Source organism: Ranitomeya variabilis, chromosome 3 (genome assembly GCF_051348905.1).
Source record: "Ranitomeya variabilis isolate aRanVar5 chromosome 3, aRanVar5.hap1, whole genome shotgun sequence".
NCBI lineage: Eukaryota > Metazoa > Chordata > Amphibia > Anura > Dendrobatidae > Ranitomeya > Ranitomeya variabilis.
The window spans coordinates 605,659,584-605,672,556 of NC_135234.1; the positions used below are offsets into that span (position 1 = coordinate 605,659,584).

Consider the following 12,973-nt stretch of genomic DNA (forward strand, 5'->3'; position numbering starts at 1 on the left):
GCGTCCCATGGCGAGTATCTACATGAATATGGAGTTGGATTTTGCCTTGGCTAATGCTTATGCTATTGCCTATTACGAGCAAAGGAAAAGAGATAAACGGAGAAGGAGTCATCGGCGCTTTTGGCTACACCCTATAGTTGAAGTCCTGGAGAGCACTGGAGCCTACCATTGCTTGTTTGGCGAGCTAAATGACAACCTGGAAAAATATTTTGAATATACCAGGATGTCTCAAGACAGCTTCCGCTATCTGCTGCGTCTTGTGGAAGGAGCCATTACCAGGCAGGACACACAGCTCCGGAGATCAATTTCTGCAGAGGAACGGCTGCTGGTGACTCTACGGTACGTAATTTAGCTATTTGAACGACTGTCATATGTTCTGCCCTTTATATATATATTTTTTTTGTTTGGTATGGTAAATGTATTTTTTTTAATTAAAATGTACTTTAATTAAATTTATTTATTTCTCTTCTTGGCAGTTTCCTGGCTACCGGAGAGACCTTAAGATCCCTGCATTTCCAATTTCGGATTGGAGTCTCCACACTTTCTGGAATTATTGCCGATACATGCCATGTTTTGTGGGACAATCTCCGGGATGAATTTTTACCAATCTCAACAACAGAGTTATGGGAGGCCAACGCCAATAAATTTGAACAACTGTGTTCTTTCCCTAACTGTATTGGAGCAGTGGATGGGAAGCACATTAGGATTACAAAGCCTGCAAGAACTGGATCTCTGTTTTTTAATTATAAAAAATATTTTTCCACCGTGCTCATGGCAATTGCAGGTGCGGACTGCAGGTTTCTCGCCGTGGACATTGGAGCGTTTGGCCATACAAATGACTCACGGACATATAAGGAGTCTGATATGGGCCAAAGGTTATATGGGAACAATTTTAATTTCCCCCAGCCACGACCTCTTCCCAACACCGAAGGCCCGGCAATGCCATTTGTTGTGGTTGGGGATGAGGCATTTCAAATGTGTGCCAACCTACTGAAACCCTACTCCAGTCGGGGCTTGGACCACACCAAAAGTATTTTCAATTACAGAATGTCCAGGGCCAGAAGAACTGTGGAGTGCGCCTTTGGCATCCTGGTCTCCAAATGGCGTATTTTAGGAACCGCCATTAATCTGAAAATTGAGACAGTGGATGAGGTGGTGAAGGCTTGTGTGGTTCTCCACAATTATATTATGGCCAAAGAGAGACTGAACGTGGATTTAGATGAACCCATACCAAACCCATTGCCCGATTACCAACATCATCCTCTGAGGACAACAGTTGAAATTGGGCAGATGAGGGATCGATTTGCTTCCTATTTTGTTTCTGATGTTGGCTGTGTGTCATGGCAAGATACAATGGTGTAGTGTTTATGTTTTACAGTTATACTTTAGTCTGCTTTTAACTGAAAAATACTAACTTTATTTTGCTTATAATAAAAGAATATAATGACAATAAAAGATTTGTACACTATTGTGTCCAATAAATGTCACCAGTTTAAAGGTGCCAAATGTAATATTATTGCAAATTTGTAATCTACATAGATTTTCAACTGTTGTGTGTTTTGAATAAAATTACTTTATTGTCCCTTAACATATCAAAACCTGCTCCCCTTTTTTTTTTTAAATGTTGTTGTTAATAAAAAAATGTTTACACTTTTCCAATGTCCATTTTCCTACCAAATGGTCTAAAAGTGTGTACCGCCAAAAATGTACGCAGGTGATCACCACCTCCCAAATATACTCAGGTGATCCCCAGCTCCCAGATTGACTCAGCCAAACCACCCCACTTATGTTCACATGGCCGTGTGTTCGATAGTTGAGCGAAAATGATCGGCTCCCTCCTTGGCAAACTGTCAAGCTTCTCGACTAGTTGCATATGGAACCCGGCTTCATGGAGCGCGCTGGCTGATCAGCAGTTTTCACCCGCCGCAGCTGCATGTGCCACGGCTGTGTGACAGGCACTACACATGTATAACAAATAGAGGAGAAAATCCAGCTTCCAAAAATATCAAAATTTATTAAAGATAAAATCCAAAGTCCAAAAACATGGTTCACAGGAGAAGAAATAGCAGCAAGCTACATGTTTCGAACAATAAGTTCTTTTTCAAAGCTGCTCACCATGCACCAGAGTGAGGTTTAAATAGCAGCTGTGAAAATCACAGAAAATCACTCCACCACCTGATGCAGCAGTGATTATATACAATAAAAACGCAAAAATATCACAAAAAACATCACAAAAAAACAAAGAAATATATAATATACATATGTGAAATATATAGTACAACTAGACAATGTGAATCTCTCAGTAATGAAACATGATTTCCTTGCGAGCATTTAAGCCCATGGGATGGCAAGTGTTAAGGTAAAACATCCAATAAGCTTCACGCGTCATAAGACGTCTCTTCAAGTCTCCTCCTCTGGCTGTCACTCCAAGCCTCTCAATGCCGACAACCCGAAGGAATGCAGTATTTCTTTGATGACTGGTGATAAAATGCTTAGACGCATGAGACACAGAACGATTATTATTAGTGGACACAACAATATCAGTGATATGTTCAGAGATACGCGTCTTTAACATGCGAGTGGTACAACCTATGTAACTTAATTTGCATTTCATGCATGTTATCATATAAACCACATTCTTACTATTGCAGTTAATAAATTGCTGGATTTTATGTTCTTGTTTATCACTGCTATCAGTAAAAGAATGCGTGACAACGGAATGGGCACATGTGCGACATTTAGAAGCACCACAGTGATAAAAACCTATATGGTGTAACCATGTATGGGAGACTTTACTAGATTTAAATAGGCTGGGTGAGAGAATGTCAGACAAAGTGGTAGCCTTTTTTGCAATCACCTGACAGCCTGAAGATAGAATTTCAGAAAGAATCTCGTCCTCATATAAAATAGGAATGTTTTTCAAGATAAGAGATTTAATATTGTTGTATTGAGGACTATATTTGATAGAGCAAAAGGTTTTTTGATTTTGATACACTTTTTTCTCCTTATTTTTTGATACCAGCATATCGCTGCGTTTTTTTTTGTTGTACTATATTTTTAGCTCTATCAAGAGACCAATTAGAATAGCCTCTTTTTTCTAATTTTTTACAACACAGATCGGTCTCTTGCTTTAAAATACTGGCATCATTACAATTCCTGGTTATTCTGGTAAGCTCGCCCACTGGTATGGACTTTATTGTATGTCCAGGATGGCTGCTGGACGCATGTAAAATGCTATTGCCAGAGAGGGGTTTATGAAATGTGGAGGTGGTAATAACATGGCCCACAGTACTGCACAGTGTCAAGTCCAAAAAAGAGATCATGTGCGGATTATGACTGCATGTGAAGCGAAGATTGAAGTCATTAGAATTGAGATGGACAAGAAACTCTGGTATGGCAGACACATCGCCACTCCAGATGAGGAGTGAATCGTCGATGTATCTACCATACCAGAAAATGTCCATCGCAAATGGGTTGCAATCCGAATAAAAAAACAATTCCTCCCAATATGACATTACCAAGTTAGCAACAGATGGTGAGTGTTTACCTCCCATAGAAACTCCTTTGCATTGGAGAAAGAACTGCTGATCAAAGGAGAAATAATTATGAGTCATTAAGAAAAAGATAACCTGTATAACATAATTACACAAATCAATAGTGTAGTTACTGTACTTATGCAGATGAAATTCTAGTGCTTGAATGACAATGTTTTGTGGAATACAGGTATACAATGAAATGACATCACAACTTATCCATTGAAAACCATCACACCATGCAATATTAGAGAGCTGATGTAGAACATCTCTTGAGTCTCTCAAAAAACCTGGAACTCTCACAACCAATGGCTGTAGAAGAGAGTCAACCCATTGGCTTAGACGTTCTGTTAGAGAACCCATCCCTGATAATATAGGGCGCATTGGTGGAGGTGTAATACCTTTGTGTACTTTGGGTAAGCCATACATTGTAGGTATAGTGGGGCAATCAACCTTGAGATACTCAACATGTGTTCTGGTTAGAACACCCAAAGCTGCGCCTTCATCTATCAAGCTGAACAGTTCTTTTTTGTAAACCGATGTGGGATCTGAAGGCAGTTTTCTGTACGTTGTGGTGTCATTCAAGAGATTGTTCATCTGATCTTTATACATCAATGTGTCCATGACAACAATCAGGCCACCTTTGTCTGCCTTTTTTATAGTGATCTGGTCCATCTTTTTAATTTCCTGGAGAGCTCTGCGCTGCTTCCAATTTAAATTACCTTTATGTGTTCTATGCTGGACATGTGTGTCTAAAGATCTCAGATCTCGTTCAATGACAGCTTGAAATCTGTCCATGCAGTCAACACGTGATTGAATAGGATAAAATGATGGATTTTTTGTTACAAATTGATCAGCTTGATTTACATCTCGGTTTAAAGATACATTAGACCCATTCAAGTCATTCAGATTTCTCAAAAGACATTGTTCATTAAACGTAAGGTCACAAAATTCATTCCTGACAGCAGAGGTATCCACAATGGAGGTAGATTCCTGTTTGAAAAAATGTCTTTTGACTGTCAAATTACGAATAAATCTGTTGATGTCTATCAATGTATGAAATAAATCAAACCGTTGATCCGGTGCATATTTGAGTCCCAAGGACAACACTTGCAATTGTTCAACTGAGAGATCACAACTAGAAATATTTAAAATATTAGAAAAATCACCTGAAAAAGATGTTACTTTCTGTTGCGGGTAGCCATGCGAAAGTTTCCTGCGGTGTTTGCGGCCCCCGCGCCTCTTGCGTTTTTTGAGTTAAATCTTCTTGGTTTACGGTAGTAGGTGTTGGTGTTATCCACATTTTGATTGATGTTTTCATCACCACCAGTTTCAATAGACCCATTATCCATAGAATCCATGTCTGAGGAACTGAAAGAAACTCGGCGCTCAGATATATCAGAGGAATTAGTACGTTTCAGGATTGGGCGAGGGCTTTTGTGTGCTTTCTGCCATCTACCCCATTCATATACCTGATTTGTTTGATAATCTCTTAAGTCACGTTGAAATTTGTTTTTCTTGCGACTCATGATTAAATCTTCTGTTTTCAATAAAGATATTTTTATATTTTTTAATTCCTCATTATATTTAATAGTGTCTTTATTTTCCAAGCTAGTTTTAATGTTGTTGATTTCTGACTGAATATTTTTCAGCTTGGTGTCCTCATATTTCATGATTAATTGCATTAGCTGAATGGAGCAATTACTTAGGATCATATTCCACTCTTGCACAAACTGCTGTGAATATGTGGTGGTGGGAATTTTCTTAATGCGCAACCCTCTGGGGATCATTTCTTTTTGCACATAATTGTCCAAAGTAGTAAAATCCCACCACACTTTCATTTCATTTATCATCAGTTTTTCTAGCTTATTAACGTCTGTGCTGAAAAGGTCTGACTCAGACCCATCCATTGTGGAGGATAAATCCATTGAGAACAACTGAGCGGCTTTACGAGCTCTTTAGAAATCTGAATGACTTGAATGGGTCTAATGTATCTTTAAACCGAAATGTAAATCAAGCTGATCAATTTGTAACAAAAAATCCATCATTTTATCCTATTCAATCACGTGTTGACTGCATGGACAGATTTCAAGCTGTCATTGAACGAGATCTGAGATCTTTAGACACACATGTCCAGCATAGAACACATAAAGGTAATTTAAATTGGAAGCAGCGCAGAGCTCTCCAGGAAATTAAAAAGATGGACCAGATCACTATAAAAAAGGCAGACAAAGGTGGCCTGATTGTTGTCATGGACACATTGATGTATAAAGATCAGATGAACAATCTCTTGAATGACACCACAACGTACAGAAAACTGCCTTCAGATCCCACATCGGTTTACAAAAAAGAACTGTTCAGCTTGATAGATGAAGGCGCAGCTTTGGGTGTTCTAACCAGAACACATGTTGAGTATCTCAAGGTTGATTGCCCCACTATACCTACAATGTATGGCTTACCCAAAGTACACAAAGGTATTACACCTCCACCAATGCGCCCTATATTATCAGGGATGGGTTCTCTAACAGAACGTCTAAGCCAATGGGTTGACTCTCTTCTACAGCCATTGGTTGTGAGAGTTCCAGGTTTTTTGAGAGACTCAAGAGATGTTCTACATCAGCTCTCTAATATTGCATGGTGTGATGGTTTTCAATGGATAAGTTGTGATGTCATTTCATTGTATACCTGTATTCCACAAAACATTGTCATTCAAGCACTAGAATTTCATCTGCATAAGTACAGTAACTACACTATTGATTTGTGTAATTATGTTATACAGGTTATCTTTTTCTTAATGACTCATAATTATTTCTCCTTTGATCAGCAGTTCTTTCTCCAATGCAAAGGAGTTTCTATGGGAGGTAAACACTCACCATCTGTTGCTAACTTGGTAATGTCATATTGGGAGGAATTGTTTTTTTATTCGGATTGCAACCCATTTGCGATGGACATTTTCTGGTATGGTAGATACATCGACGATTCACTCCTCATCTGGAGTGGCGATGTGTCTGCCATACCAGAGTTTCTTGTCCATCTCAATTCTAATGACTTCAATCTTCGCTTCACATGCAGTCATAATCCGCACATGATCTCTTTTTTGGACTTGACACTGTGCAGTACTGTGGGCCATGTTATTACCACCTCCACATTTCATAAACCCCTCTCTGGCAATAGCATTTTACATGCGTCCAGCAGCCATCCTGGACATACAATAAAGTCCATACCAGTGGGCGAGCTTACCAGAATAACCAGGAATTGTAATGATGCCAGTATTTTAAAGCAAGAGACCGATCTGTGTTGTAAAAAATTAGAAAAAAGAGGCTATTCTAATTGGTCTCTTGATAGAGCTAAAAATATAGTACAACAAAAAAAACGCAGCGATATGCTGGTATCAAAAAATAAGGAGAAAAAAGTGTATCAAAATCAAAAAACCTTTTGCTCTATCAAATATAGTCCTCAATACAACGATATTAAATCTCTTATCTTGAAAAACATTCCTATTTTATATGAGGACGAGATTCTTTCTGAAATTCTATCTTCAGGCTGTCAGGTGATTGCAAAAAAGGCTACCACTTTGTCTGACATTCTCTCACCCAGCCTATTTAAATCTAGTAAAGTCTCCCATACATGGTTACACCATATAGGTTTTTATCACTGTGGTGCTTCTAAATGTCGCACATGTGCCCATTCCGTTGTCACGCATTCTTTTACTGATAGCAGTGATAAACAAGAACATAAAATCCAGCAATTTATTAACTGCAATAGTAAGAATGTGGTTTATATGATAACATGCATGAAATGCAAATTAAGTTACATAGGTTGTACCACTCGCATGTTAAAGACGCGTATCTCTGAACATATCACTGATATTGTTGTGTCCACTAATAATAATCGTTCTGTGTCTCATGCGTCTAAGCATTTTATCACCAGTCATCAAAGAAATACTGCATTCCTTCGGGTTGTCGGCATTGAGAGGCTTGGAGTGACAGCCAGAGGAGGAGACTTGAAGAGACGTCTTATGACGCGTGAAGCTTATTGGATGTTTTACCTTAACACTTGCCATCCCATGGGCTTAAATGCTCGCAAGGAAATCATGTTTCATTACTGAGAGATTCACATTGTCTAGTTGTACTATATATTTCACATATGTATATTATATATTTCTTTGTTTTTTTGTGATGTTTTTTGTGATATTTTTGCGTTTTTATTGTATATAATCACTGCTGCATCAGGTGGTGGAGTGATTTTCTGTGATTTTCACAGCTGCTATTTAAACCTCACTCTGGTGCATGGTGAGCAGCTTTGAAAAAGAACTTATTGTTCGAAACATGTAGCTTGCTGCTATTTCTTCTCCTGTGAACCATGTTTTTGGACTTTGGATTTTATCTTTAATAAATTTTGATATTTTTGGAAGCTGGATTTTCTCCTCTATTTGTTCTATTGCCTCACGTGAAGACTGCACGTCATCCGGGCTTCCCCACAACAAATGCCTAGTAGGTGAGCTGGTTTTGTCTCATTTTTTTTTTTTCTTCTGTTATACTACACATGTATGGCAAGGCCAACAAATAGGCTTGGGTTGTGCATGTGTTGTGCCTGTCACAGCCTTGGAACATGCGGCTGCGGTGCCGGAAAAAAGCAGACCATCAGCCGCACACCAGGAAGCCGGGTCCATATGCAAGTAGTTGGCAAGTGGCTTGCCAAGGAGGGAGCCGATCATGTTCGCTCCACTGTAGCGAGTAAAATCTATTCGTCAGGATGCTGAAATACATCCTGATTCAAATAGTGTCGACACTTGGCCACGTGACCATTGCAACCACCTCACCTGAGCCATGACCTTATTGTATGTGTAAAATCTATAAAAGATGTGATAATCCGGTTTGTGTTTGTAAACACCGCATAGAACAATGAGAGACACCAAAAAAAAGGCTAATTAAAATTTGATAAAATAGTGTCTGACATTGTATATATAGGAGGTGTACAAAACACAAGATTTGTGTAGACGGCGCATGGTGTGAGTTGCCATAAAATAATTTTGAACAATACAAACAAATATAGTTTAAAATATAATATGTTTATTTGGGGAAACAGAAAAAAAAGGGGGAAAGATAAAGATAATTAAGGGGTATCCACTTGGGCTATCAGGGGTGAATGATAGCTACCCGCTTGGGAGTGGGTAGAGGAGTAGGAGGAGGTGGAAGCATAGTCCAGCAGGCTTTAGGGTAGTTCAGACCACCCTGTATGAGAGGGTGATGATATTGCCACCTCTGTAGGTGAGGGAGGAGGCAACACTAGTCTGCTGGTAGATCTTGATTGGCTCTGGCTGCTCCTGCTCCAGCTTGACCCCGGCCGAGACCTTGGTGTGTGTGTTGGAGCAGCCAGAGACGCAGCAGCTGTCCGCGTTGTCTTCCTCCTTTTCCTCCTTTCCTGCTCTGCTCGTTCCTCAGCTTGAGGGGTTCTGGAGGTTGAGATACTAGCAGGAGCAGGACTCGTAGGCTGTGTGTGATGGTGTCGGTGGCGGTGTCCCTCGGCACGCGGACCTCGGTAGAGTGGCTGTGCAGCAGGAGTCGGAGTCATGCTAGCCAGCGATGGTACTACGGGCATTGTAGTCGCTGACTGCATGATCCGAGCCTGCTGCAGAGCACTCACGTAGGCGTTGTTGCAGGCCTGCATCACCGAAATCTGGAGTTCCGGTGTAAGAAGTTCCACCATGCCCTTAGCAATGGCACTAAAAAAATGTTTTGCCGGCCTCATAAGCTCGGATTCCATTGTTTCAAGGCGCCGGTCGAGCAGTGTCCATCCTATCTCCCAGCACCTTGAAACAATTCTGGAAAACCGTGCCCAAATGAAAATATTCGGGCATTAGCGGCCTGTCCGAGGCCCGCTGACGCTGGCGGCAATACCCAAAAGAAGGAGCGACAGAGGCCTCGGCCAGGGGGAAACCGGATGGACCGGCTGCCGGTTCTCCAGAAAGTGCTGCAAGCCTGCTCTCGCTGTGGGATGGCTGTGATGGGTCAGATGGCGATTCATGAAGGACCGCTCCAGATGGCCGAACAGGTTCGAGGGTGCTGCTGTGTGTTCTGTGAAAAGATAAGGAAAACATTAGTATTCTAAAAAAAACATTTCACATACGCCAACTCCAATATAACCAAGTTACAGTACATCACACAACACTATACAATACTTTGACATATAATTGTAAGGGTCACTTCCGTCTGTTAGTCTGTCTGTCCTTAACTCACGGTAATCATTCGCTGATTGTTCTCGCCAGCTGCCTGTCATGGCTGACGCGAGCAATCAGCGACGGAAACAGTCCAGGAGAAAATGAGCGCTCCTCCCCGCAGTCAATGCCTGTCGCCCGCATACTCACCACTGTCATCGCTACACGGCCGGCGTTAATGCAAACCGTTGTTGCCGAAAAACGTTGGTGTCACCAACTGTTTACTATTGACGCTGCCTATGCCACATCAATATTAAACAATTTAAAGTTACCAATTTGATTAAAAAATATACCATGCTATACTTGCCCTCCGTTGGCGTTTGAGACGACCGCCATCTTTTACGCTGATTGCAGGACCTGCCATGACATCACGGTCATGTGACCGAGACGTAATCACTGTTCCTGCGATCAGACCACCCCTGGATGGGACCGGAACCTGTCGTGGACTACAAGGACTCGCGCGGTAAATTATCTTTTTTTAATTTTATTTAAAAAACTGTGACGAACCTGGATGGGCAATATACCATGCCACTAGGAAAAATTTTACGTGGCTGGCCAGTATGCTATGTGGCTCTGTGCTGTATACTGCATCACTTGAAAAAATGTCATGTGTGGCTTGGCAATATACAACGTGACTCTGTACTATACTACGTCACTGGGCAATATACTAGTTGGCTGCGCAATATACTATGTGGATGGGCAATATACTACGTGGCTGGCCAATATACTATGTGGATGGGCAATATACTTCGTGGCTGGCCAATATACTATGTGGATGTGCAATATAATACGTGGCTGGGCAATATACTACGTGGACATGCATATTGTGCAGTACCCGATGCGTTGCCCTAGGTACACCAAAAATTAAATACTTACGCTCGGCGGCCAAGGATCGGTCTCAGGAAGTGCAACGCCCTTGTGTATTTGTATGTTGATGACCTGGCCGCAGCAGCACCACTTCGAGCCTGTTCCTCCTCCTTCCTCAGGCCCCGATTGAAACGGTCCTTCATGGAACGCCATCTGGTCTTCAATTTTTTGACTGTGAATGCAAACAACAAAAAAGGTTAGATATTGTACATTTCCAAATGATAACACAACTGTGTGCGATGCAAAAAAATAGAAGGAGTTGATCACATCACACACGGTTGTGTTTTATCCTGGCCTGATGGATTTGAGCGGAGTTTCAGAAATACTTACCAAAGTTTGATTTATCCGCTGCGGAAGCGCTGTCAAAGCCATCCCACAGCGATTTTGCCACCTCAGCCCACATCCGCCTCAAGACCACCTGGTCCGCGTGCCGGGGGTCACGGCTGTCCCACAATGGGCCACTGTTGTGAAATTGGATTCTGGGCTCCCCCGGTGGCCACTTGTGAAATTGTACTTGTGTGCATCATCCCCTCTGTTCACCTGCTCCTATCAGGATGTGGGAGTCGCTATATAACCTTGCTCCTCTGTCAGTTTCATGCCGGTCAACAATGTAATCAGAAGCCTTTCTGTGCATGTTCCTGCTACTAGACAACTCCCAGCTAAGTTGGACTTTTGTCCTTGTGTGTTTTTGCATTTTGTTCCTGTTCACAGCTGCTGTTTCGTTACTGTGTCTGGAAAGCTCTTGTGAGCGGAAATTGCCACTCTGGTGTTATGAGTTAATGCTAGAGTCTTAAAGTAATTTCTGGATGGTGTTTTGATAGGGTTTTCTGCTGACCATGAAAGTGCCCTTTCTGTCTTCTTGCTATCTAGTAAGCGGACCTCGATTTTTGCTAAACCTATTTTCATACTACGTTTGTCATTTCATCTAAAATCACCGCCAATATATGTGGGGGCCTCTGTCTGCCTTTTGGGAAAATTTCTCTAGAGGTGAGCCAGGACTGTCTTTTCCTCTGCTAGGATTAGGTAGTTCTCCGGCTGGCGCTGGGCATCTAGGGATAAAAAAACGTAGGCATGCTACCCGGCCACTTCTAGTTGTGCAGCAGGTTTAGTTCATGGTCAGTATAGTTTCCATCTTCCAAGAGCTAGTTCTCATATATGCTGGGCTATGTTCTCTCGCCATTGAGAATCATGACAGTTTGACCGGCCAAAAAAAAAAAAAGGGTTAAATTACTGGCTGAGAAAGGAGAGAAAAAAGAAGTCTGCTACAATTTTTTTTTTTTTTTTTTTCCTCTAGTTCTGAGTGTGCTCTTAATTGAATCACTTGCTAGTCTGCCTATACTGCAGCCTTCCTCTCTTTCTCTCCTTCTAATCCTTGAATGGCTCTGTGTTCACCTGTTTCAAATGGATCTTCAGAGTGTAGCTACAGGTTTGAATAATCTCGCCACAAAGGTACAAAATTTGCAAGATTTTGTTGTTCATGCACCTATGTCTGAGCCTAGAATTCCTTTGCCTGAATTCTTCTCGGGGAATAGATCTCACTTTCAAAATTTTAAAAATAATTGCAAATTGTTTTTGTCCCTGAAGTCTCGCTCTGCCGGAGACCCTGCACAGCAGGTCAGGATTGTAATTTCCTTGCTCCGGGGCGACCCTCAAGACTGGGCTTTTGCATTGGCACCAGGGGATCCTGCGTTGCTCAATGTGGATGCGTTTTTTCTGGCCTTGGGGTTGCTTTATGAGGAACCTCATTTAGAGCTTCAGGCGGAAAAGGCCTTGATGTCCTTGTCTCAGGGGCAAGATGAAGCTGAAATATACTGCCAAAAATTCCGCAAATGGTCTGTGCTTACTCAGTGGAATGAGTGCGCCCTGGCGGCGATTTTCAGAGAAGGTCTCTCTGATGCCATTAAGGATGTTATGGTGGGGTTCCCTGTGCCTGCGAGTCTGAATGAGTCCATGACGATGGCTATTCAGATCGATAGGCGTCTGCGGGAGCGCAAACCTGTGCACCATTTGGCGGTGTCTACAGAGAAAACGCCAGAAAATATGCAATGTGATAGAATTCTGTCCAGAAGCGAGCGGCAAAATTTTAGACGAAAAAATGGGTTGTGCTTCTATTGTGGTGATTCAACTCATGTTATATCAGCATGCTTTAAGCGTACTAAGAAGCCTGACAAGTCTGTTTCAATTAGCACTTTACAGTCTAAGTTTATTCTATCTGTGACCCTGATTTGTTCTTTGTCATCTATTACCGCGGACGCCTATGTCGACTCTGGCGCTGCTTTGAGTCTTATGGATTGGTCCTTTGCCAAACGCTGTGGGTATGATTTGGAGCCATTGGAGGCTCCGATGCCTCTGAAAG

The 12,973-nt window shown here is 41.7% G+C and overlaps 1 protein-coding gene across 1 annotated transcript; it reads right to left on the reverse strand.

Moving 5' to 3' along the window:
• Positions 1–9,295: 9,295 nt before the first annotated feature.
• On the reverse strand, positions 9,296–11,056 carry LOC143818427 (uncharacterized). Its single transcript, XM_077299730.1, has 3 exons — positions 10,948–11,056; positions 10,627–10,789; positions 9,296–9,610 (listed from the first exon to the last, which is right to left on the reverse strand). The coding sequence occupies exons 1-3, from the start codon at positions 11,018–11,020 to the stop codon at positions 9,304–9,306; spliced, it is 543 nt and encodes a 180-aa protein (XP_077155845.1). The 5' UTR covers positions 11,021–11,056; the 3' UTR covers positions 9,296–9,303.
• Between the last annotated feature and the right edge of the window lie 1,917 nt (positions 11,057–12,973).